At 32.2% G+C, this 26,326-nt stretch overlaps 1 protein-coding gene across 10 annotated transcripts in view; it reads left to right on the top strand.

Moving 5' to 3' along the window:
• The window catches only part of ERBB4 (erb-b2 receptor tyrosine kinase 4), a 1,175,572-nt gene that overhangs the window by 915,811 nt on the left and 233,435 nt on the right, over window positions 1-26,326 (top strand). For all 10 annotated transcript variants that reach the window (XM_021924408.2, XM_021924406.2, XM_021924405.2 and 7 more), the window contains 3 exons: window positions 9,254-9,386; window positions 13,512-13,634; window positions 18,638-18,736. In XM_021924408.2, the coding sequence (XP_021780100.2) occupies window positions 9,254-9,386; window positions 13,512-13,634; window positions 18,638-18,736 (355 nt within the window). The remainder of the gene's footprint in view (window positions 1-9,253; window positions 9,387-13,511; window positions 13,635-18,637; window positions 18,737-26,326) is intronic.

Raw genomic sequence — 26,326 nt, 5'->3', positions numbered from 1 at the left:
TCAGTTTTACTGCTGTTAATACTTTTTCTCACCATATCTCCTTTTAAACTTTCGTAATCTGTCTTTCACTGTTACTCAGGAGGAGTCTTAAAACAGTCAGCTAAACTAATTTTCTCGCATCTCTTTTCCTTTTCCTGATTATCTATCTTACAACTTTCTACCAGATTAATTTTCCTAATATGCCCTTATAATTATATTTTAAAGGAAAAAGGATTTAGAGAAAAATATACTAAGAGTCTAGGCTTCATTATCCAGTTAGAATGCTTCTGACTTTGGACAAGTTGTATAGCCTACTTCAGATTCACCATACATCAATAATCAATTATATTGGAAGAATTATTTCACATAACACATATAAAATATCTAGTAAAAGGAACTTTGTTCATTAATCCTGCAAGAAATGTCCAGTGACTCTAGATAGATGTCCAAAAATCCTGGTATTTTTCCTACAACTGTATTCACTTCTTAAAGTCTTTTCCCATCTCACTTCATCCAAATCTTCAGTATGCGTCAAGGCCACTAACTCCCCGATGCACACTCGTAGGTCTCCTCAGCAGGAAAAAAGGCGACCAGCAGGCCAATGTAAGTAGAAAATACATCATCTGAATAAAGAGTAGTGATACTTCCCAAGAAAGACACTTCTTTACTCCCTCTTTATTAGCATTTTATTTTTAAAAATTTTTTCTTTCAGTCTAAAACAAGGATTGGGGAATCTAAAGTATAGTAAAAAGAAATTCAAAAATGCTTTATATACAGAATTGACTATGAAGGAAACAAAAAAAACAAACCAAGCTATTATTTTAAAATGTTTGTAAGGCCAGGCTTGATGGTTCACAGCTGTAATCCTAGCACTTTGGAAGGCCGAGGTGGGCAGATCACCCGAGGTCAGGAGTTTGATACCAGCCTGGCCAACATGGTGAAACCCTGTCTCTACTAAAAATACAAAAATTAGCTGGGCATGGTGGTGGGTGCCTGTAATCCCAGCTATTCAGGAGGCTGAGGCAGGAGAGTCACTTGAACTCAGGAGGTAGAGATTGCAGTGAGCCGAGATGGCACCACTGTACTCCTGCCTGGGGAATGGAGTAAGACTCCTTCTCAAAAAAAAAAAAGTTCGCAAACATTCTGAAAATGGGATTGCTCTAAATCTGTCTTATGTAGTTGTGCCCCATAAGCATGACACAAACATGTATGTTTTATGCTCCCATATAAAGATAGAGGCAATTTATACATAGAATATATTCTCTATTAGCAACAAAGTATCTGAAGTTATAGTGCATAGAATGAATGGAGATTTTAAGGCAAAGGAAACTTTTTAAATATGGGAACAAGAATGGTGCCAGCCATAATTTATCCCTCTCCCACTTTTCTTCACAGAGCAGTGTTTATGTAATACTTTCTGCTCTATTATGAAACTTAAATTCCTTATCATGCCGAACAATTTTGGTATGTAATGTAACTGAAATTGTAAGAACTGAATCCTCGATTTTTAAATCTTTTGCTCTGATGCTTCATATTACCTTGCCCATATAATAAGTAAGTAATAGGACACAGTGATATTTAATGGTTAATTCATTTTGTAATTAAATATTTATAATATTCTGCTTGTGTCACTAAACAGATCCTTATATATATTCTATCTAGATAATACTATATAAACAATTATAAAGGTACTGTATTAGTATAGTATATAGATATATGATATTGTATAATAGGTATAAACTGTGGAAAAATTAATAAAAGCATCAAAACTTCATCTGACCTCTTAAACATCCTGTTAAAAGGAAAGTTCTCCCTGGCATAATTCTTTTTCAACACTTTAGTTGTAGAAAACCCTGGGTGTAGAAATTCCTAGATAGATTATATATATTCTGAGGATGGTGTCCTTAACATGAGAATATTTGCCTGAAAGTCGAGTGTATAAGTTTATGTACTTCCCCAAAATTTGAAAAAACGAACAAAAGCCCATGGATATGTGTAGATGTTACCTGTAAAGAGAAGGATTTGCTGTGAAACTACTTGAAATTTTTTCTCAGAAGCTGATCTAGATATGAAAGAATCAGATTATATTTACATATTCATTTAATGGCAATATTGCTACTGAAGTATGTTTGCGACACTGTGTTATTGAATGAAATATTGCATTCACATATTGAAAAAAAGATTGATTTTAACACATGAAGGCGAGTCACAAAACATTCAAATTTGCTTAGGAAGGGGGACAGTACATTGTGATTCATTTACTTCAGCACTTAAAGTTTTGGTCATATTTGAAATGTAATAGAGGAATCCTGAGCCTTAATCAAAGGACAGAGACCTATTGTAATCCCCCAGGTCTCATCAACTAAAAACTGTAAGATCACTTTCATTTGCTCCAAAAGAAAAGATGTGTCACGTTTATAAAGCAGGTTGAATTCTGCATCAGAATGAGCACTAGTTGCAGGAGAAAAAGAACTCCCTTAATGTAGCTCTCCTTGCCCTAGGCAGTAACCCTTAAAATGTCTTCTGGGGAATTTCAATGTCTCCTGGTGTTTCAAGGTCTCTTGTTTCAAATCTGAACTGTTTTGGGGAAGGCGGAACAGAGTAGCAGTACAATAGGTACTGTCACTGTAATAATAGATACTGCTTTTCTTTACCTTTCTTAAAGGAAATCCCGTTTAAGTTAAAAAAAAAATACAAAACCTTTTAACTGTTTTCTCACTGAGAAAACAAACTGAAGCTGAAAGAAGAATGTCACTTATAAACTTTACACCCAAGCATATAAAGGATTTAATAAAAGTAAATCACAATGAATATAGCAATACAGATAAAATGATAGTCCAAAGAGAAGTAAAATATTAAGATATAACTAAATATAAAGTCAAAAGTTCTGTGAAAAACCATAAATACATTTATGTGCATTTTGTATTCTCTACTATCAAGCATAGATATTGAAGAAATACCTGAAAAATATTTGTGTAAATATATCATCTTTAGAAAGAGAAAAAATATAATAGCTGAAAGTTTAATGGACTTGAGACTCCAATACATAAAATGTTAGCATTACTATTTATGTTATCCAGGCATCTTTTCTATTTTCTTATATTTAATATGGAGTTTATAAGATATGTGTTACATAGTTATTGTGAAACTATACAATGTATGTGAAAATTAAATTCTAATCATAAAATATACAAGTATTGGAAATTATTAGAATGGAAAGTTCACATTCAGTCGAGCTAAATGATTTAAATTTAAAGGTAGTCTATGGGATCAAAAAAGCCTTTGGTTTACCTCTATAAAAGGGAATGATTTCTAGGAAAATCTGACATTCTAATTTTTGTTAGATTATTTCCCATTGAAAATAAGTGCATTGCTAGTGACACCCTGTATGCTATAAAACCTGTGACTATCTGATGGCTGTCAAATCATGTGTTTCTCTTATGGAAACAGACTTTTACTATGTTTAAATTATACAGATAATTAATAAAATATTGAAAATGTTATTGTTTTCAAAGTTATATTCTTTATCTCAGCAGGTAATTATGAATGAATTATAAGAATTTTATTTTAATAGAGAGTCAATAGGTTTTTGATCAACTATATTTTTCTTACAGCAAGAACAATTTACAAAACAGAATATACCCCTGAGCATACATTTGGCTTCTGGGTAATGATAGACTCATGCTTTTGTCTATAGCCACTGTAAGATTTTCAGAAGAACGATAGGATGTAGGATGATGGCCAGTGTTACTAGTTATATTTTTTAAATGAAATATAACTTTATGGAGAATTATAACATTTGACCCTAGTTTATGAAATATCCATTTAAGTTACATATACATTCATAAAATGCAGTAATTAATTTACTTTCCCAGAAAGTAAAACTTGCTGAAAATAAAACTAAGACACTTTCGTATGAACGTGTATATATGCACACACCTACACATACTCATGGGTTTTATGGCACAACAGAGTGTCATTAGCAATGCACTTATTTTCAATTGGAAATAATCTACTAAAAATGAAAATGTCAGATTTCATAGAAATTATTCCCTTTCATAAAGGTAAACTGAAGCGTTTTTTGATCCTATATACACATACACACATACCCCAACATACACATTTTAATATAGAGATACAGATAAATACTTATTAACTCATGGTATCCTAAATACCTTTCGATTGGGCTAAATATAGGATAAACATTTGATTTATTTCTCACATGGCGCACTTTAGAGAGTAAAAGGGGCATTATTGATTATTAGACTGGCATAAACTAAGACCATCCTGGCCAAAATGGGATGCATAATTCCTAAACTTAAAGGTATTTGATTTAATGATAATACTAGAAATGATCTTGAAGCAAATTCATTAGATATCATGAATGTAAACATGACTATATAATTTCCTTCTGCATTTATTTTTTGTACTAGCTTAGGTAAAGAGTGTATTTATGTGTATTTAAACTATTTGATGGTGGCAGTAAACTCACAATTGGTTAGAAGTAGTCATATGATTAAAACATAGATTCGCCTGGCTCCAAAGCATCTTTCTGCCACAATAAGGAAAAGTCATACAGAATTTGAAAAATTAACATAAGGTAGTAATGTTGGAGATACTATTTTACCATGTTTTGCAATTTGCAAAGTTTATTTTTTTAAAAAAGAAAAAAATCCCTGTTACATTTATCTGACTAGCCTGTCTTTGTTTGTTTTTCCTTCTTGTATACTTTAAAACAAAAATACACGCACGCATTTTCAGTTTAACCTTTACTGCCCATAGATAAGCAGTGAAGCAGGTCTATGTCTGATGCAACAAATCCTGAAGACCTGTCTTCAAATGATTTAGTTTAACCTACAAGCTTCTAAAAGTGAAAGTCTTTGATTCATAGTCAATACTACGAATTGGAAGTATACCATCAGTGTTTTATAGAACTACAGGTTCTTTTATCTTTAGTTGAAAATTAGTCTGTATTCAAAAAAGTAAAGAAAATACACATATATTCAAAATTTAATAAACCTTTTATTTGGTGATGAACTTGCCTTACCTTTAAAAAAAAGGTAGAATCATAGAATTAACATTTTTTCCAATATTCATCAAAATACCAGCTTTACCAATTTAGAAAATACTATTGTTCTTTTTTAAAAGATAGCCAGTCCTTATAATACTAAATAGAAAGAGTATAACAAAATAGTTTTTTAAAACATTTGGGTTTTAATCATAAATTATATTGACTTTATTACATTTTGTTTGTGGTCTGATATCTGAAAAAAAAAACTGAACAATGGAAGAAAATATTTGGATGTTTTTAAAAATAAGGTCTCACATTTTATATTCTTATATATATATATATATATATATATGATGAGTAATATAGCTTGGAAAGATGCTGCTCTTTTATAAAATAATTGCATTCAAGTCAGTAGAATTTAATCCATTTCATTGTCTCTGAACTTCTAAATGAAATTATGAAAACCAAATCATATGCTTTTAAATAAATTAGCAAAGTTCATTTGTGATTCAGAATCCCTGTGGGATTACTTTCTTCAGTGGTGGGAGGATATCAGTTTCATTATACTATTTCCAAGTCACAGAATAAAGTAATCTATCAATTGATCACATCCTTTTAGGGTGAAACCCAATCTCTACTAAAATTACAAAAATTAGTTGGGTGTGGTGGCGGTTGCCTGTAGTCCCAGCTACTCGGGAAGCTGAGGCAGGAGAATCACTTGAACCTGGGAGGTGGAGGTTGCAGTGAGCCAAGATCACACCACTGCACTCCAGCCTGGGTGACAGAGCGAGACTCCATCTAAAAAAAAAATAAAATCAATCACATTCAAGCTCAGAAACAGGTTGGTTGGTAATAGCCACTATCATCATTAGACCAAGGAGAGATGCACAGCCATTTAAAGAAGCAACTTAGGTTGCTATTTCCTCTTTACCCAAAGGGTCCTCATAAAAGGAGTTAAGTGTAAACTCTCAGGAAAAACAAACAAACAAAAAGATATCTATCCTATACTTACAAATATCTAGGAATCGTAAAAATTCAGAGGAGTAGGAAATGTGAAAATAGTATTAACTTTTCAGATTATCTTGGTTTTATGGTACATAATGTTAAGAAGCATATGTAAGAAACATAATAGTAATTAAATGTCTCAGACATATCAAACTATAATGAATAGAAAATATATGCAAAAGTACTTAGATTGTAAAAGTGGACAAGGAATAACAAAATGAAATCTTAATTGAAACAAAAGCAAAGTAAACATTCAAGAAAAAGAGAACAAAACTAAATTTTAGACAATGATTTGTTTTTTCTGCATTTTTCTTAAATTTAATAAACTTTTATTTCAAAAGAAATATAAATGGATTATAAAAATTTAGAAAATACAAATTATTAAAAATAAGAACACTGTATTCATAATACCCAGAGACAACTACTATTTAGAATTTTATTTTATATTATTCCAGATCTATGCATCTGAGGATATATTTGTAGATATATGTGAATATAGATTTTTTCATATTGAAGTTCTACTGTTTGGAAACCGCATCTTTTCAGTTTATGGTGCACGTCTTTCTGTTGCAGCAAATTATCTTCTCATCTTCTATATAATTTATATTCAGATCTCTCAAGTTTTCCAAAAAGACTCTATAACTGGTTTGTCTAAACCAGGATCTAATCCAGGATTACATTTTCTATCCAGTTGCTATGTCTATTAAGTCTTCTTAAGCTACGTCAGAACCTTTTTCATGGCACTCACTGAATAAAAAAGAACCTGCAAGTTGTCTTATGGAATATTCCCTCCTCTTGATTTCACTGGTTGCTTGTTTGTGGTTAATGATTTATATTTCAAAAGTAAATTCTGTGGGAATAGGAAGAATGTGGCCTCTTAAAATGTTCAATAAAACACTTATGTATGGTTTTTAAGTACAGAAATTGTAGTACTTTATTTCTTCAGGTTGTTTGTACCTCTACCATTCCTGCAGAGTGGTAAGAAAACAGTAAAGAAATTCAAGTAAACCAAAAATATTGCTGTGAGAAAATACTGAAAGTAAATTCTAACTATAAAAACAGAAATTACTGTCTTGAGTTTTTGAATGTCTTATTTTGCGCATTACTTGCCTGTATAGTAATTATATGGCAATTGATCTCCACCAAAATAAAATAAAAGAGAGGTATTATTTTCTTCTCCTGGAAGTTTGTTCCTAAAAACTAACAACAACAACAAGCAAACAAAGAAACAAACAAAAAACAAAATAGAGCATTTTCTTTTCATATACAGTGACATTGACGTTTACATATATTTACATAAATATGTATACTACCTATTATTTTGCAAAATAAATAAGCAGAGAAAGTTTAGAGTTGGTCTGAATCTATAGTTGACAAAATGTTGGACACTAGTCTCAAATATACATAAATATTTTGCAGTAAAAAATTGGACTGAGAAAACAAAAATACAACCCTTTCAATAACAGTGAGTTTCCAGGGATATGTTAAGCATTTGGACTAAAAATTATACCTTTGGTTAAAACATAAAATATTTCCTGAAATAAATATTTAACTTGCATGCTCAAAAATATGATCTTACACAAACAAAAACATATCACAGTGATGAGTTTTTGTCCATACTATAGTTTAATTTTCTCAGCAGAGATTTTTATATCTGCAGAAAATCCCATTTAGAAAAATCTAGTTGAATTATAGCAACATTTCGGTATACTATAGTACTTTGAGCTGTCAGGAAACAACCTTTAGGATGAACTACCTTTTTAGATTTTTCTGCAGTTTTATATGACAATATAGCAATCGTGATCTTTAAAAGACATGATTTCATTTATAGAAGAAGTTACACAGATTTTTTTCATAAGCTTTTTAAACTTTTAAGATTTTATTAAGGATCATCCACCATTAATATTTCTGATGTATCTCTGAGCAGAATTTTATTTAGCAAGAGAAAGTATTTTTTAAGAAAATGTAGTATAATTTCTTTTAAAAATATAAATACAAGATATAAAATGCTTTATTATGGAAAGCATGAGCATGCAGGAAGTTCTTTTTTAGTTTTGATATCCATTGTGGCTTCATGGTCACGTATTTTTTAGGTAACACCTGTGTGTTTCACTCAAGATTATTTCCTATGGTATACAAAATTCATATGATTAAGAACTCTGACCACGGAAACCTCAGAGATACTGCTCTACTCTAGAATAAGTTAAAAATCACAACTACTGCTGTTTAAGCAAGGAAAAAAAATTATCTAAGAAGTGATCAGTTTCAAAATTATATCTTTGCTAACAATACATTACAAAAACATTTAAGAATGAAGATTTCCAATCAATCTCTTCTTAATCCCTTTTTGGTACTGTTTACCACTTTTCACGTAATGCTTCATGTGCAAACCTCTTTTATGAGTATATGATGCTTAGACACACTATTGATTCTAATACTCTTGTCGTTATTCTGAAAACATGTCTGAACCAATTCTTTATCCTTCTCCTGACCTTTTTCCTACCAGAGTTACCCTAATAAGAGTTTCAAATAGCACTTTTGGCAATAATAACTCTCGTATTGGTACCCTTATACTCCAGAGGCGTGGGGTTTCTATGTGTTGAGACCACTCATTTTTGCATTAGAGCAGTGTTTCCTAACTGGGGATGATGTTGACAGACCTTTGGCCATGTCTGGAGACATTGTCATGACTAGAGGATGGGGGTGCTACTATCTCGTGGATGGAAGTCAGGAATGTTACTAAACATCCTAAAGTGCACAGGACACTTCACGACAACAAACTAGTATTCAGCCTCAAATGTCAGTAGTGCCACTGTTGTGAAAGCCTGCTTCAGAGAAAATACTGAAAATAAAATTACAAACCACAAAAATATTTTACAATGTATTTCCTGTTGATTCATATATAATAGCAAAATATTAAATGCACCAACACCAATGTTTTGGCATATGTTTTTCATACTGCTAGCAAGTGTTACATTTTTTTCATCAAATGGCATGTTGTGACTGTTCATCCTCAAAGATGAGTTGTATGTGCATGGTTTATTATTTGTAAAACACACACAAAAACAACTATAGTCTTTACCATGAGAAAGGTTTTGATAGAGCAAAACCTAATGCACTTTTATATTTGCATTTCATCTAAATGACTAGATTTGTGAAATGTGGATAACGTCTTGTACAACTGCTCTTTTCTCTTCCTCTGTCTTCTCTCTCTTCATACTTTTGTTTTGTTTTGTTTTTTCTCATTCTGGTTGTCAGAACTCCCCTGATTGCGGCTGGAGTAATTGGTGGGCTCTTCATTCTGGTCATTGTTGGTCTGACATTTGCTGTTTATGTTAGAAGGAAGAGCATCAAAAAGAAAAGAGCCTTGAGAAGATTCTTGGAAACAGAGGTGAGGTATTTATTTCTTCTCTTCATGTGTTTGCGGATTTTCATCAGGTTTAGAAGGTTTCGATGATGTTCAGTTATTTAATCCAAGTAAAATTCTGTTCAATGTCCTAATTAAATTTTTATTTTATAGTCCGTTAAACAAAGCTTGTGAAAAGTCAGATTATATCGTAAAAATAGTCAAGACTTCAAGGGGATAGATGGGAGTAGTCAACAAAATTATTGTATTGGGGAAAGTATCTGTTATTTTGTGTGTGTGGTTGGGGGGATTCCATTAGCAAGCTCTAGACAGGGGATATCTCTATAGCAGCAGATCTAGAAAATACCTGCATCGAAAATATCTCAGTGACAGAGCTAGAAAAATGTTAGAAAGAGAGAGAATCTTTCTGTTTCAGAACAAAACTAAACAGACAAAGAATGCATGTTTTAATTAGGATCATTAAATTGGTAGTCAATGATCTCATTACACCAGCAGTGAAAGACTAAGCTTACAGGATAAAGCTTAGTAGTATTGTAATCACACAGAACTTACAACACAATTTATGGGATGCATTTAATATTATGCATGGCAGTTATTGTGAGTATGTAAATTACTCATAAATGATTATAATGTCTTTTATATTGCTACACTGAGTTCTCTAGCACAAAAGCAGATAGTTTTCGTGGTACAGGATACAGGGAAAAAATAATTACAGAAGACTATGCATTACCAGACCCTTCTCAACTTCCATCCTACCTTTCTCCTGATACACACATCTGTGCCTATCTGAACAATTCAGAGCAATTCTGTTCTGAGATAAGCTTATCCAACGTTTGTTGTTTTTCTCATTGTCAGTCTGACAATTTGACTTTTCCTTTGAACACTGACAGGAATGAGAGGAATGGGAATTTTAATTCACTCACACATTTTGCATACTGATAATGAATTAAATTTTAGCTCTTTACCCAGAAATAAAATCTAGATAGAAGTATCCTGTGAAAGTTTCTGGAGACTACCTTACAGCTTCTTCTAGGAAAACACTTTCTAAGGATTAAAGTTATCTGCAATTGGAATGAGCTGTCTCATGAACAGACATGTTCAAGCAAAATAAAGGTAGTCAATTACATACATGGGAAAACCTAATCATGATTCCTACTTTAGCTGGAAGCTTATGGAAGAGCAATTTGGTTACTGTTCATCTTGCACATGTGAATGAAAATTTGGACATGACACATGTGCTTTGTGCTATGCATGTTTGCAATTTAGCTAGGATACTGGAGGCAGAGAGAACTCTATCTCATGGTCAGCTTGAGGCAGTTGGTGAGAGAATTCTGAGAAGTGAAGTATTGTAAACTAGAGTTGGAAAGGAATTGAAAGCTTGGAACACAACATTTAGGTGACTGCATAATGGAAGAGAAATTCCCTTAACCACACACAGGGAAGGCTCATTGCCATGAAAAGAGTTGTGTTGCTTTATCTTGGTTTGTTTTTATAATGCAGTGCTTTATAAGAATGTCCTTCTAACTGTCATTTCCTTACTAAATAAACACACACTTATTGGTTTTATAAGCAGGTTCTGTTTTTATAGAAAGTTATTCCTTAAGACTAAATTATTTTACATTTGGTGGTTAGATAATCGTAGAATTCCTATTTTTTTCTTAGTAAAAGAAAATAACTATGATTTTCTACCATCTTTTAAATAAAGGGGGAATTTTTAAGAGGGTCAATTTAAATCTTTAAATACTGAAGCTAGAAATCTGCCTCAGAAGTGAACATTTATTGAATCTTGATATATTGTTTCCATACACTTAAAGTTGGTACACGTTCCTCAAATCATTTTGCTCCAGATTGTCTTTTTTATGTTACATGCATAAAACTAGAAAACATATTTTTTCCACACATGCTTACTGAGATGCACTGTAAGCTTGATGCTTTGGTAGATGGTGTGATTCAAAAATGTATTAATGAGACATGATCTCATCCTTTGAAAAGTAACAGTTTTAGTGCCTACAATATGCCAGGCAGCATTCTAGAATTTTCCACATATGTTATGTCATTTCATCCTTTCTCAAGTTTCTAAGGTAATTATTGCTATACCTATTTCACAGACAAGAAATAAAGGTCTAGGAAGGGCAAATTGCTTCCTGTGAGTGGCAACACTGTCATATAAACCTCCAATTTTAAACCCACATGTCTGTAAAATATATTAAATGACAAAGAAACATGTTTTTGTGAAATATATTAAATGATACCCAAGAAAAAAGAAGGCTAAAAAGGTGAGGTAGAATTGTAAAGTTTTCAAAATATGAAATTATTGCATGGTATATGCCAAAGCATATACACAATGTATATTTTAAGTATATCTCATCCAAGATGCTGAAGCCCCCTCCCAGTATTGTGTGATTTTATGTGACTTTTGTATATGATTTTTAAAAATGATTCATGAGTTATTCATTATACATATAGCATGTGTATCAAAATCTACCCAACGATTTCTGTATGGTTGAGTTGCCTTCAAATAAAGGGAACTCAGTTGAGCAATCATTTTGAAATTTTTCGAATAATTTAGTGATTCTTTCTGAGATTTTTAAAATGTGACTTGAATGCAGTTCTGTTATCAAATTTACATTTATATAACTTAAATTTGAAAATGAAATTGAAGATGAGTTGTCAGACTCACAATTAAAAAAAAAAATTGAAGATAACCTAAGTTTATTGGTAATTTTTGATTACATTCTTCCTAAAATTCTTGCTTTAGCTACACTTACCTTCCCTCAAGAATCTTCCACTAATTAAGTAGGCCATGATTTTCACAGAAGCATGGTAATTCATAACCAAGCTGCAGCGCCACAGTGCACTTAGCTTTGTAAACAGATACTTTGAAATACTGTGGTGAGTTCAAGACAATTTGAGTAGTAGTAGCCTTTGATTATTATGCTGGAAAAAAAAAAAAAAAAAGACTATTTGTAAAGTTTAGTTCCTTAATTTAACTTTAAAAAGACAAAGAAACTCCTATTTCTTGCACTTGCCCTTTTACTCATACATAGATAAAAACCTAAAATTTTAACATAGGATACAGGCTTTTTGGTATCCAGAGCCTCTCTTAGACGTACATTTTTTTTTCTCACATATGCCAGTGATTGGCACGCATGCACATACTTTGCCCCTTCTCATTCATTCCCCCAACTGAATCACATAGCAATGATGATATCTAAAACTATCAGCCTAATTTTACTACTTTGACCACACCCAGCCCACCCCATGATTAGGTAGGTTTCCCACCTTACTTTCACCCTTCTGACCTGTCCCACTCCCTGTTGTATTCTGCTGTATTTCTTCCTCCTCCTTCCTCTTGCTGTGCCCAGGCTGCTTTTCACAGTGGCCCTCCCAATGTCAACCCAATTTCATTATCTCAAGACTTAGACATCTCAATACTTGATTTTAAAGTGTACATTTTTTAGGAAGACAAAACTAGTGAGCCTCATTCCCCAGTAGTTGTTTGATTCCTTGCATTTCATAGCATTCACTTATGATCCAGAATCAAATCATAGAATTGTAGAACTATTGATCTAACAGGTACACTTGGGCCTTGGTACTTAAAATGCGTTCGAGGATCACCATGGTACCTGGGCATCCCTTAGAGTTCTATGCAAATGCAGACATTTCAGGTCTACTCCAGACCTACTGAACCAGGACCTGTATTTAACAAGAACTTGAGGTAATTCAGATGTACATTAAAGTTTTAACAGCACTGTCCTAGAGTTTTGGCATTGTGCTTTTTTTCCCCTCTCCTCTGACATATTTGTCCTGGCTTCCCAGGTATGTTTTAAGCTCTAAGAAGGCAGCATTTCCTTTCCTTAATGCATCAAATTTCGTAGCCTAATATGCCTCAAGGTAGGCACACATTTGTTACTTGTGTTTGCTCTGACAAAGAGCAGGAGAAGAGAAAGGACAGGGTCTGAAAGAATGCATAAATGTGTCAGTGAATGGTGAGTGGTGCATATTACAAAGGTATTGGGTGTCAAGGCAAACTATATTTGTGCGTTTTTGCTTTGTGAGAAAGAGAACCAGAGAGAGAGAGAGAGAAAGAAAGAGAGAGAGGACTGACTATTGGATTGAAAGTATAATCTTCTTCCTTCCGCTTTGCAGTTGGTGGAACCTTTAACTCCCAGTGGCACAGCACCCAATCAAGCTCAACTTCGTATTTTGAAAGAAACTGAGTTGAAGAGGGTAAAAGTCCTTGGCTCGGGTGCTTTTGGAACGGTTTATAAAGTAAGTAAAAAACAATGCATATCGTTAGTTATTTTAAGTTTTGTTTTATACGTTTAAAAAATAATAGCCAATGGAGTTATTACTTTAGACAACCTAATTTTCTTATAATATTCAGAAAGGAAGACTTATAATATTGAGAAATTGCTGCACAAATGAATTCATTAATTTTTATTGAATGAGCTGGGATGGATACAGTCTTGAGAGAAAAGCAAGAAACTGATACAAAGCCAAGTATAGTTTTTTCTTTATACCTTTCTGAGCCCCTTACGTCATATTCCTTTTGGCAAATTTCTATTTTTATCCAACTATCAAGCCACAACCCATTTTCCATTACCCCTACGCAGTGCTCCATGAACCCCAGACATGCCTGGGCAATATGACATAATCCTTTATTCTTTTTTACTTCTGCTTTTTTATCCAAAGCCTCCCCATCAGGACCCTAGTAGTTGCTCTTTTTAGAATCTATTCAAATATGCTGATGTCTGCTATCTAAATCATTTTTTGCCTACCTGGTTACATTTATGATTTTGTAGATAATTACCATGGTTTTGATGTCTTTGTCATTATAAGCAAACTAAAGATGTGACATTATATGCAAAATTCAGGTCAGATAGGAGGAAAAGATGACATTATGTGTTTTCAATAAGAGATATTTCTGGAAAGGAAAAGCTTAAATGATGGCATGTGTATGTTTATGTATTTGCCTTAATTACAAGACCAATTCAGAAGAAGCTAGGCCCAAGATTAAATGTGGTGAAATATATTTTAATGGTAAATAACAAGATTAAGAAACTCTTCTGGGCTAATGCTGAATTATTCTTGTAATATCGATTACTACAATTCCCAAAAGTTACTTTGGCATTTTACATATATATAAATATATATATAATATATAAATATATAAATATACAATATATAAATATATATAATATAATATATATTTACATACATAAATTTATACATATAAATAAATATAAATATAAATATATAAAATATTTTATATACAAATATATATTTATTACATTATATATATAAAATGTCAAAGTAACTTTTGGAAATTGTAGTAATGGATATTTTATGTATATAATATATATCAATATATGTATATAAATTATATATATTTATATAGTATATATTATAAATAATATATATTTATATATAATATATAAATATATAATATATTAAATATTTATATATAAAAATATATGTTTATATATAATATATATAAATATATTATATATATATATTTTTTGAGATGGAGTCTCGCTCTGTTGCCCAGGCAGTAGTGCAAGGGCATAATATCCACTCACTGCAACCACAGCCTCCTGGGTTCCAGTGATTCTCCTACCTTAGCCTCCCCAGTAGCTGGGATTACAGGCACGTACCATGACGCCTGGCTAATTTGTGTATTTTTAGTACAGATGAGGTTTCACCATGTTGGCCAGGCTGGTCTCGAACTCCTGACAAGTGATCCACTCATCATGGCCTCCCAAAGTGCTAGGATTATAGGCATGAGCCACCATTCCCAGCTGGCATTTAATATATTTCTTAAAGCTATGTGTAAGCCTACATTTTACAAAATATCTGTTAAAGTTAATTGGATCTTAGAAATGTTGCATTTCAAAATATTCTTTTTAAAACAGTGATTTATTTTAAAAATATATTAATAATTAGAATATAAACCTTAATTTTTCTCTCATAGTGCTCCAAAATAATCTAATATCCTTAAAATAAAACTTGTGTTCTAAGGTCAAAATGTAGAAGTTTCCTAATCTTTTATCATGCATGTTTTATTCAGTTAAATTTGATATTAACTTGCAATAAGTTTGAGCACCTACTTTGCATAGGCACTGTTCTAGACTGACTTGATGCCTTTTCTAATCTTCAGATTTGATGTATGTTCAAAGAAACACAAATTTTTCTGTTTCTCAATTTACATTATGCTAGAAAAAGCCAGACTCAGACTGTATTATTTTATACCCTTAAAATTTGTATCTAGTTACTGCAATTTGTATTTACATCTTTAATAATTTTAATCTGTACTCATTTCTACAATAAAATCATATCAACAAATTATATGGATAATAAATGTAGAGTCCTAAATTGCAGTCCTGATTGTTTAAATTGACAAATTGAAAGTACTGCTGTGAATTGGATCCATATTGGCAATCATTCTGGATCACATAGCTGTGCCATAAACCCCTATTCTAATGATTGGTTGCAGGATTTTTCCCCACCTGAATTATCTAGTAAATGGTACAGTTCTCCATATTCACAGATGTAACTGAAGGTTTCTGTGCTGAAACATAGACAAGTCAGTAGAAAAATATTAGGGCTTCCTGCCTTTAAATGTTGGCCTGTTACCGATTCTGCATGTGGCATTGACAAAATTTAAAGTAAGTGGGTAAATGTATGTGTTAATGAAAAACAGAAATAGGGAGAAAAAAGATACAGATAAATGGCCAAATTTAAATTTATTGTAACATACTTCCATTTTTAAGATAGCTCAATCTTGGATTGTTCCTAGAATGTAATCACTCCTATATTTTTAAAGATAATGTAGTCTGTAAATTAAATTTTATTTTAAACCTTGGGTATCCTATAACTCAAGACTAAACACTATCTAATGTCCTCAGCAGAGAAAAATGTTACCGATTTAAACATTTAATAATAAACATTTATTAACTTGTATTAAGAGCATTTATTTGTCTATTGTGCATGAGTGTTTTACATTAATTGAAATTACTTGTAGTGAAAGTTTACTGGACATTTCATCAGTTTTTTTGAATTATATGCCTGAAGTGTCTATGGTTGACTCTTAAGTTTTAATCAATAGATCAATTGTTATGAAGACATACTGTCTTAAACTATAAAGGATTATTCTTGACCATAGAAATGCAAATTGGCTTAAACAATTATTTGATTATTTTTTTCTCCTAGTTAGAAATATTCTCTGTTTAAGTATAAAGATTAGGTCCAATATCATGGGTATCAAATAGTAAAATTTTTAACTAGTTGGTCCCAGAAAATAGTGAAATAATGAATGAATAATGAAATAGTGAAATAATGAATAATTTAAATAAATGTTTATTTTACAAAGCAATATAAAATACTTTACATTGAATTTATATTCTTATTTTATTTATTTATTTATTTATTTATTCTTGAGACAGGGTCTTGCTCTGTAGGCCAGGGTGGATGGCAGTGGTGTAATCACAATCCACCCTAGCCTCAATCTCCTGGGCTCAAACCATTCTCCCACTTCAGCCTCCTGAGTAGCTGGGACCACAGGCATGTGGCATGAGCTACTTGGCTCATTTTTTTTTTTTTTTATTTTTGGTAGAGTTGGCATCTCTCTATGTTGCCTATGCTGGTCTTGAACTCCTGGGCTCAAGAGACCCTTCTGCCTCAGTCTCCCGAAGTAGGGGGATTACAGGGATGAGCCACCATGCCTGGCCTATATTATTGTAAAAGTACACTTTAGGGATACTTTAATATTGATGCCATGTCTTTATAAAGTAACCTTCTCTGTGGTTACTCTACTGAATAATGAATAATAAGCCTGTTTTCCACCTTAGATAACATCAGTGAGAAAATGCAGCCTATGAGTACTGGGCTTTTTTTCTTTTTTCTGTTTCTGCTTTATTTTATTTTAATTTTATGCAAGGAACTTGGCTTATTATTTTGCATTTGACACATAGATTTCCCTATTCATTCTGCCTAGGAAGAATGCAACTACTTTCTAAAAGTTAAAGTCTTTTGTTTTCTTTATTATTGTTACTATGTTTTAAAATAATTCTTGTGTTCATGCCTCCTGATGATACTGTAACTTTGAGTAACACAAATACATATGTTGTAGCATAAAAGTTCAAAGTGAAAAAATTTTGAATTTTTTTCTTTATGACTATAACCAGCTGATATTAAGAAAGACATGAAGTAAAGATGTTTTGTTCAGGAATAACAAACTATTATTTTTCATTCATTCATTTTAATGTTAAAAGTCTTATAAGAAATATTTTCTGATGTCAGGGCTAAGAAGCTAAAATTTGAGATTTTTTGGTTTTTGTCCTCATTATCTCATATTTGCTTTTGCATTGATTTGGGAAAATACACCTTTTAAAATGCATTTTTGTACAACCTGTGCATCCTTGTATGTCTTATCAAAATCATTGTCCTCATTCAAATGTTATAATTCATTTTACCCAGAAATGCTATTATTTAACTTAATGTTGTATTTCACTCAAACTCTACCAACTTTATACTTTCCCAAGGGATAGATCCTGTTCAGATACTATAATTATATTTTGATAGGAAAAGAGAATTAACAATAGCCAATATAAATATTTTATATTTCTTCCGAAATAATACAAATCCTTCACACACACACGTAGACACATGCTTTAATAATGTAGACAAATTAATCTGTGCTCAATATCCCCTAGCACTTGCCTTTGAAAACTAAATCCATTCGTTGTTGAAAATTAATTCTTAAATCAGTTTGAACTTGAAGAACATGAGAATATGCTTTTTAAATTGTTTTTCTTGCTGCTGAATATTTAGATAATATTCAACCTGAAAAGAACTTCCAGCATTACTTAGCCCAGTCTTCTAAATTACAGATGATACAATTGAGATTCAAAAAAGTAGAGCAACCATCTCAAAAACTCGATGATATCATCCAAATAAGATATTCTTTTGCTATCCTATTTCCATGCTGTCTTCACTATTCAAAGCCTTTTTCATGCACACAAGTAGAATTTGACAGTAGTGTAAACATCTTGAGAGCAGGATATATATATATATTCTATATATGTAATTATATATATGAGTGTCATCTTCAGATAATGAAAGCAGACAACAAAGTTGCAGAGTAACTTGTAACATGTAACAAGTGGTAAATAAATGTTTGTTGATTGAATGTTATAATTTCAAACTTGTAAGTTATATTGTAAGAACTTAATAGGTTGAGATGTCATATTTAATGTGAATTTTTTTTCCCAAAGGGCATTTGGGTACCTGAAGGAGAAACTGTGAAGATTCCTGTGGCTATTAAGATTCTTAATGAGACAACTGGTCCCAAGGCAAATGTGGAGTTCATGGATGTAAGTACAGACACCCAGACAATCACATTTTTCTCCATTATCAAATAGCCTGCTTAATTAAAGCAAAGTAAAACCAAAACTCCACAACTTACGAATTTCTCCTATGGAAATGTTATAATCTTATAATTAAAGACATTTCTAAGACCACTTCACATTGTATTATACTTTTTAGATCACTTCTGCTTCACAACTATCTGCCTAGATAGTTCACTAGAACTTGCCTTTAGAGTTTGAAGATATTTACAATCCCCAAGGTGAATTATCTACCACGTTGATTCAGACATGTAATGTTCTTATATTTTCTTGTTAAATATAACCAAATAGCTCTCAAGTGAGAGCAATACATAATTTCAACTGAAAAGATATTTAGCAACCAAAAATAGTCAATTGTATTAAATAACCAAAACTCATGAGTATATTTCTTAAAATTAGTTGCACTGAACAATATTAGAAAGACTATGTGGTGGTGGTAATAAGTCACTAATATTTACAAAGCATTTACTAAGTGCCAAACACTGTTACAAATAACTCACAAATAATAACTTATTTATTCCTCAAAATATGACAGACCAAGAACCTGGGGTTGACCCAAGGTTACCCCAAGGTTACAAAGTTAGAAAATGGCAGGTCTGGACTTTCAGTTCAGGAAGCCAGCTTGGATAGGGAATCAGTAAACTTTTTTTTATAAGGCTGGATTATAGTCAGGCTTTGACATGCTATGTGTTCTCGGTGGCAGCAACTCAACTCTGCCCTTTTTGGTGGGAAAGCAGCCATAGATAATTAAAGCGAAACCAAACAGCAAAAACTAATGCAAATGGGTGTGACTGTGTTCCAATAAAACTTTTTATTTACACAAATAAGCTTCAGGCCAGATGTTGCCTAAGGGGAAAGCAGGGGCTAAAATTGATCATTTGAAAAAATAACCATACTGCTTTATTTTATTATGGTTATGATCTATTTAGCTGAAAACACCAATCAAGATTAGTTTCTATAGCAAGTTAGTCTCTGTTAAATTTAAATTAATAACCTACCTGAGTCAGGTAATTACCACTTGACATTTATTTTTTCAATTCAAATTCAGAAAAAAAGACTCTATGGGTTAAAAAACTCGAACTATAGAATAATAACAGACCTCTAAAGAATAAAAAAAGTACTTTATAAGGTCAATCAGAACTTTAAGATTTCCCCTAGCAAAAATTGTAGATTTGAACTGTTCAGCAAATTTCAGAGAGTAGGATTGAATAAAATTATACATGTATCATGCTGTTATTTTTTCACATTCAATACAAGACATCTTGCCAGGGGTTCTATCAAAGACCATATATGTTCTTTCTCTATCTTTTAGCATAATGTCTTGAGTAATAAGAATGATTTGTATTTTCAAATGACCTTCATATGAAAGATGATGCAAGCATATGCACTTTGATTTTTTTAAAAAGATAGATTGCTACATATCTCTATCCAGTTTCTCTTGTAAGCTCCTTTACAAGTTTTACAGGAGCTGTCTTTGACCTTGAATAATTTATTTGTGTATAATGCTAACTACTTATATAAAACTGCTTTCAGCTTAACTTATTATTGGTTCTCATATAGTAGGTTGATAATCAGCTGGTACAGACCAGCTTTTCAGATTGGTTGGTTTCATGCCTTACCAGTTGCTAAATATTTTAAATATCACCTTGTTGCATATCTACCAGCATCTATATAACAATGAGGCCAAGAACTAAATATTGTTTCTTTCTTCAGTTCTCTGAAGATTCTGACATGCCACAGCTACATGTCCTGGATCATATGTTACAATTTAAAACTGAAGCCTTTTTCAGTGATGTGCCAATTATTCAATTTGATCTTGATCATAGCTATAAATTTGTGAAGGGAAATTTTTTAAAAAGTGGAAGTTATAAAGGAAAATTACAATGAGTAGAAACAGTATAGGTTAATTTGTAAAACTGGTAGAAAAAAATCTTGTCCAGCCAAGACTACAGCCAAAGCTGAAATTCACAAGAATGCTAATAATCTCTGCTGGAGGCTTGAACAGCCATTTTTGTCATATTTCCATGGAAACAGACTGGCAAAAGGGAGTTAAGAGGCTACAAAATAATCATACCTAAGAAAAAAGCTCTAAAATCCTCATCATGATTTTGAATGATTATTTGAAAGCTCCTAACCCCATCGATTTTTTTTTTCTTGATCTGACATATATTCCCATGGAAACAAGAGTGGAGATGGCAGCCTGAAGTCTTAGATTTCTGCTGAATTTTAGATGAGGCTCTGATTGAGCCATGAAAGGAGTCATTTTCCTAGATGGTTGATGGATTTGGTAACCAACAGGTTCAGAAGAATCTGTTCTTTTTAAAAGTTAAAAAAAAAAAATTAAGGAAAATATTTTGACTGTGACTTTTCTACTTGTGGATAGATGCTAGAAGATTAACAGATTGATGGACAGCTATCAACAGAGTTTTATAAGTCCCAGGCAGAAACTTGTCGTACTATTTTGGAGACTTCTTTCAAAACATTAGAAAGATGGCATCACAATGATTAAAATGCAGTTTAACTGACATCATCAATGGTGAATTTAATATCTAATGTAGGCTGCTGTAATTTTAACATAAACATAAGCCTATATTTGATACCTACATTTTTAGCTCATTGGTTATGTGTGTAGATCATTATAAAAGTATTTGAATAGCAAACCACAAAAAAAGAAGTAGGTACAAGAAAAATGATTTGTAATGTGAATCTAAGGATTGAGTTGAAATTATAACTATTCCAGAGTTACTTGGTAAAAAGTAGGAAGTTTAGCTTGTTTTAGTTTGGGTTCTTACAGATGCAGAAGCTACCCCTGAAATAAGAATATGAGTGAAAGTCATTTATTTTGGAGGTGAAGGACTCATCAGTAGGAGAGTTTAGAAATAAGACAGGGGAACTAATAAAGCTAGCTGCCATTGTAAGAGACTGGAGCTTCTTTTCACTGGAGAGACTCTGGCAGCCAGTGTAGGACATACACCTCAGAATTATCCCACTCAAGGGTTAAGGGAGCTGAAGTTGTAGAGCTGCTGGGAAAGAGCCACACTTCACCCCCTACATATCCTTCCAGCCAAGAATGGCAAAATAGGCTCAGTGGAAAGAGAAAGCTGTCAAGCAAAGAAAGGTGGGTGGGGGTCATCTGGTAAAACACTACGGTAGAGTGTTCCAAGGATAACTTTCAAGCTAAATAAGAACTGCTGCAACCACGTTTTTGCAAACTAGTGTATGTGCATATTTGTATTTGTATGCTTGTTTGTACAATTCTTCAGGGGAAAAAAAACTTTCAAAGACAATGGAAATTGCACAATCTTATTAATCATTAGACTCCCTTTTCTCCACTCTATGTTTGAAATAGAATATTCTAGATTCAATAACCACTACTGTATTTATCATATAGAGCTGTGCTTTACTGGTTATTATAAAAATAACACAAATGTAACAACTTAATACTCAAAATTTATCACCACAATGAAATTTCTATTGATATTCAAGGATAAAGGAAAGGGCTTTTATATTTTCTTAGAATTTTTACCACAGGCAAAAAAATAAATAAATAAGGGGCAGTTTGTGTTCTATTAAATGCTACACTAAAAGCAAGAGAAGGAGAGTTTGGTCACCCAGGGCTGTTACTCTGCTCACCTGAATATGTCTAATGGATTCATAATGACAATAATAACACACTGCTAGTGAATGGCCAGTACACTCTTCATTCCCGTAAAGAAAGATCACGTTGAACAACATTAAGAAAATGACTCTAAAGGCCCACCTTCATAAGAATACCTGCATTTATACATGCTCCTAGTTCTTGTTTCAAATAGAACCATTTCATAGGGAAAATGTAGGCTTTTTTGTTGTTTTTTGTTTTCTTTTTTTAATCCACAAAATAGTGCAGAACACATACATAAGAAATGATGCTATTGAACAAGATTCTTAAAATTGGGCACCACCATCTCATAAAATCAGACAGACTGTTCACTTTTTCTGAGTTCCCATCACTCTATATTTTTCCCCAGTATTTAAACCTAATATCAGTTGACTTCATTTTTAAATGTTTTATCTAAAATACTTGCTTTCTTTAAAAAAAATGAAAGAAATTCTGTAATTATTCTAAATTCTAGTGACTGATCAACAGTCATGGCTTTGTATTTGCATGAATTTTTTGGCTATCATTTCAACGTTTCCACACCAAATTTACCACAGTGAGATACTGCAAGGAAACGTGTTTTAAGTCACCTGACTTTATTATGTAAATAGTAATATTCTTATTAAAAGAATAGCTTTTTTTTTTCTATATATACCATAGGAACTTTTATTTATCTTACAGAACTCCTGTTTTCCTATTTTCTGAAGAAATGTTTATGTGAATTGTCTATGTTTCTCTTCTCCATATTTCCATTTGATATTCAGTATCTTGATGGAAATTATTTCAAATCTAATTGGTATCATATTAATGGGGTGAAATGAATATAATTTATGAGTAGCTTACATTTTTTCTTAGAGTATAACAGGCTAATAAAATTATTTTAAAAGATATTTTGTTCTATAACATTTTCACATTATAAAATTTCATGTATATGACTTCACATAGTAATTCTTAGCTATATTCTGTGTCATACTAATAGTGGATTTTTTTATTCTTAATGTCTGGGGTACATGAGAAGTTTTGATACAGGCATGCGATGTGAAATAAGCACATCATCAAGAGTGGAGTATCTATTCCTTCAAGCATTTATCCTTTGAGTTACAAACAACCCAATCACACTCATTGTTATTTTAAAATTTACAATTAAGTTATTATTGACTATAGTAACCTCATGTGCTATCAAATAGTAGGTCTTATTCATTCTTTCTTTCTTTTTTTTTTTTTTTTTTTTTGTACCCATTAACCATTCCCAGCCCCTACTACCTTTCCCAGCCTCTGGTAACCATACTTCTACTCTCTATCTTCATGAGTTCAATTGTTTTGGGTTTTAGATCCCACAAATAAATGGGAACGGGTGATGTTGGTCTTTCTCTGCCTTGCTAATTTCACTTAACATAATGATCTCCATTTCTATCCAAGCTTTGCAAATGACTTGATTGCATTCTTTTTCTGTGGCTGAATAGTGCTCCCCTGTGTATTTGTACCATATTTTCTTTATTCCTACATCTGTTGATGGACACTTAGGTTGCTTCCAAATCTAACCTATTGTAAGTAGTGCTGCAACAATCATAGGAGTACAGATATCTCTTTGATATACTGATCTCCTTTCTTTTGTGTATATACCCAGCAGTGGAATTGCTGTATCATATGGTAGCTCAATTTTTAGTTTTTTGAGGAACCTCCAAAGCGTTCTCCATGGTTCTCCATATTGGTGGGAATATACATTCCCACCAACAGTACATGAGGGTTCCCTTTTCCTCACATTCTTGCCAGCATTTATTGTTGCCTGTCTTGGATGTAAGTATTAAGCCATTTTAACTGGGGTGAGATATCTCATCGTAGTTTTGATTTGCATTTCTCTGATAATCAGTGATATTGAGCATCTTTTCATATGCCTATTTGACATTTATATGTCTTCCTATGAGAAATGCCTATTCAAGACTTCTGATCACATTTTGATCAGATTATTAGATTTTTTTTCCTCTAGAATTGTTTGAGCTCTTTATATATTCTGGTTATTAAACCCTTGTCAGATGGCTAGTTTGCAAATATTTTCTCCCATTTTGTAGGTTGTCTCTTAACTTTGTTAATTGTATCCTTTGCTATGCAGAAGGCTTTTAACTTGATTTGATCTCATTTATTCATTTTTTGCTTTGGTCGCCTGTGCTTGTGGGGTATTGCTTAAGAAATCTTTGCCTAGATCAATGTCCTGAAGATTTCCCCCCATGTTTTCTTGTAGTAGTAGTTTCATAGTTTTAGGTCTTGGATTACAGTCTTTAATCCATTTTCATTTGATTTTTTATGTGGTGAGAGATAGGGGTCTAGTTTCGTTCTTCTTCATATGGATCCCTTTTTCCAGCACCATTATTGAACTGTCTTTTTCCCAATGTACATTCTTGGCACCTTTGTCAAAAATGAGTTCATTGTAGTTGTATGGATTTGTTTCTGGGTTCTCTGTTCTGTTCCATTGGTCTATGTATATGATTTTGTGAGAGTACCATGCTGTTTTGGTTACTATAGCTGTGTAGTATAATTTGAAGTCAAATAATGTGATTCTTCCAGTTTTGTTCTTTCTGCTTAGGATAGATTTGGCTATTCTAGTATTTTATGGTTCCATATAAATTTTAGAATTTTTTTTCTATTTCTATAAAGAATATCATTGGTATTTTTATATATTTTTATAGGCATTGCATTGAATCTATAGATTGCTTTGGGTAGTATGGACATTTTATCAATATTGATTCTTTCTACTCATGAACATGGAATGTCTTTCCATTTTTGATATCCTCTTCAATTTATTGCATCAGTGTTTTATAGTTTTCATTATAGAGATCTGTCACTTGTTTGTTTAAGTTAATTCCTAGGTGTTTAATTTCATGTGTGGCTAGTATAAATCGGAATACTTTTCTGATTTCTTTTTCAGATTGTTCTTTGTTGGCATATAGAAATGCTACTGATTTTTGTATGTCAATTTTGTATCTTGCAACTTTACTGAATTTGTTTATAAGTTCTAATTGTTTTATTGTGGAGTCTTTAGGTTTTTCCAGACATAAGATCATATTATCTGCAAACAAGGAAAATTTGACTTCTTTTCTAATTTGGATGCCCTTTATATATTTTTCTTGTCTGGTTGCTCCAGCAAGGACTTCCAGTTGTATGTTGAATAACAGTGGTGACAGTGGATACCCTTTTTGCATTCCAGATCTTAGAGGAAAGGCTTTCAGTTTTTCTCTATTCAGTATGATACTAGCTGTGAGTCTGTCATATATGGCTTTTATTATGTTGAGGCATATTTTTTCTATCCCTAGTTTTTTGAGGGCTTCTATCATGAAGAGATGACATATTTATTAAATGCTTTTTTAGCATAAATTGAAATGATCATATGGTTTTTATTCTTCATTCTGTTGATATTATATACCACATTTATTGATTTGCGTATGTTGAACCATCCTTGCATCCAGGGATAATAGTGGGTATTCAAAAATTCATGTTACTTAATCTAATTTATTTTCTGACCTTAGGTTTTGTCTATTTGCATTTATGAATACAATTAATCTATTTCAGAGGTGAAACAAGTGCAGAATTTCATTTTGTGATGGAATTACATGTCATATATATGTGGCTTATATGTCAAAGTAAAGTATATTTTGGCATGATCTTGAAAAGTCAGCTAACCAATCCTGTTTCCCTTAAGAAAACATATAGTTGAAGTAATTTTTTAAAGTTCTGGAAATTAACTTTGCTTTAAAAAAAATAAAACAGTAGCCAGGCGATGTGGCTTATGCCTGTAATCCCAGCACTTTGAGAGGCCGAGGTGGGCAGATCACAAGGTCAAGAGATCGAGACCATCCTGGCTAACATGGTGAAACCCCGTCTCTACTAAAAATACAAAAAATTAGCCAGGTGTTGTGGCAGGCACC

Source organism: Papio anubis, chromosome 10 (genome assembly GCF_008728515.1).
Source record: "Papio anubis isolate 15944 chromosome 10, Panubis1.0, whole genome shotgun sequence".
Classification (NCBI taxonomy): Eukaryota; Metazoa; Chordata; class Mammalia; order Primates; family Cercopithecidae; genus Papio; species Papio anubis.
This window is presented reverse-complemented; position numbering and strand designations above follow the sequence as displayed.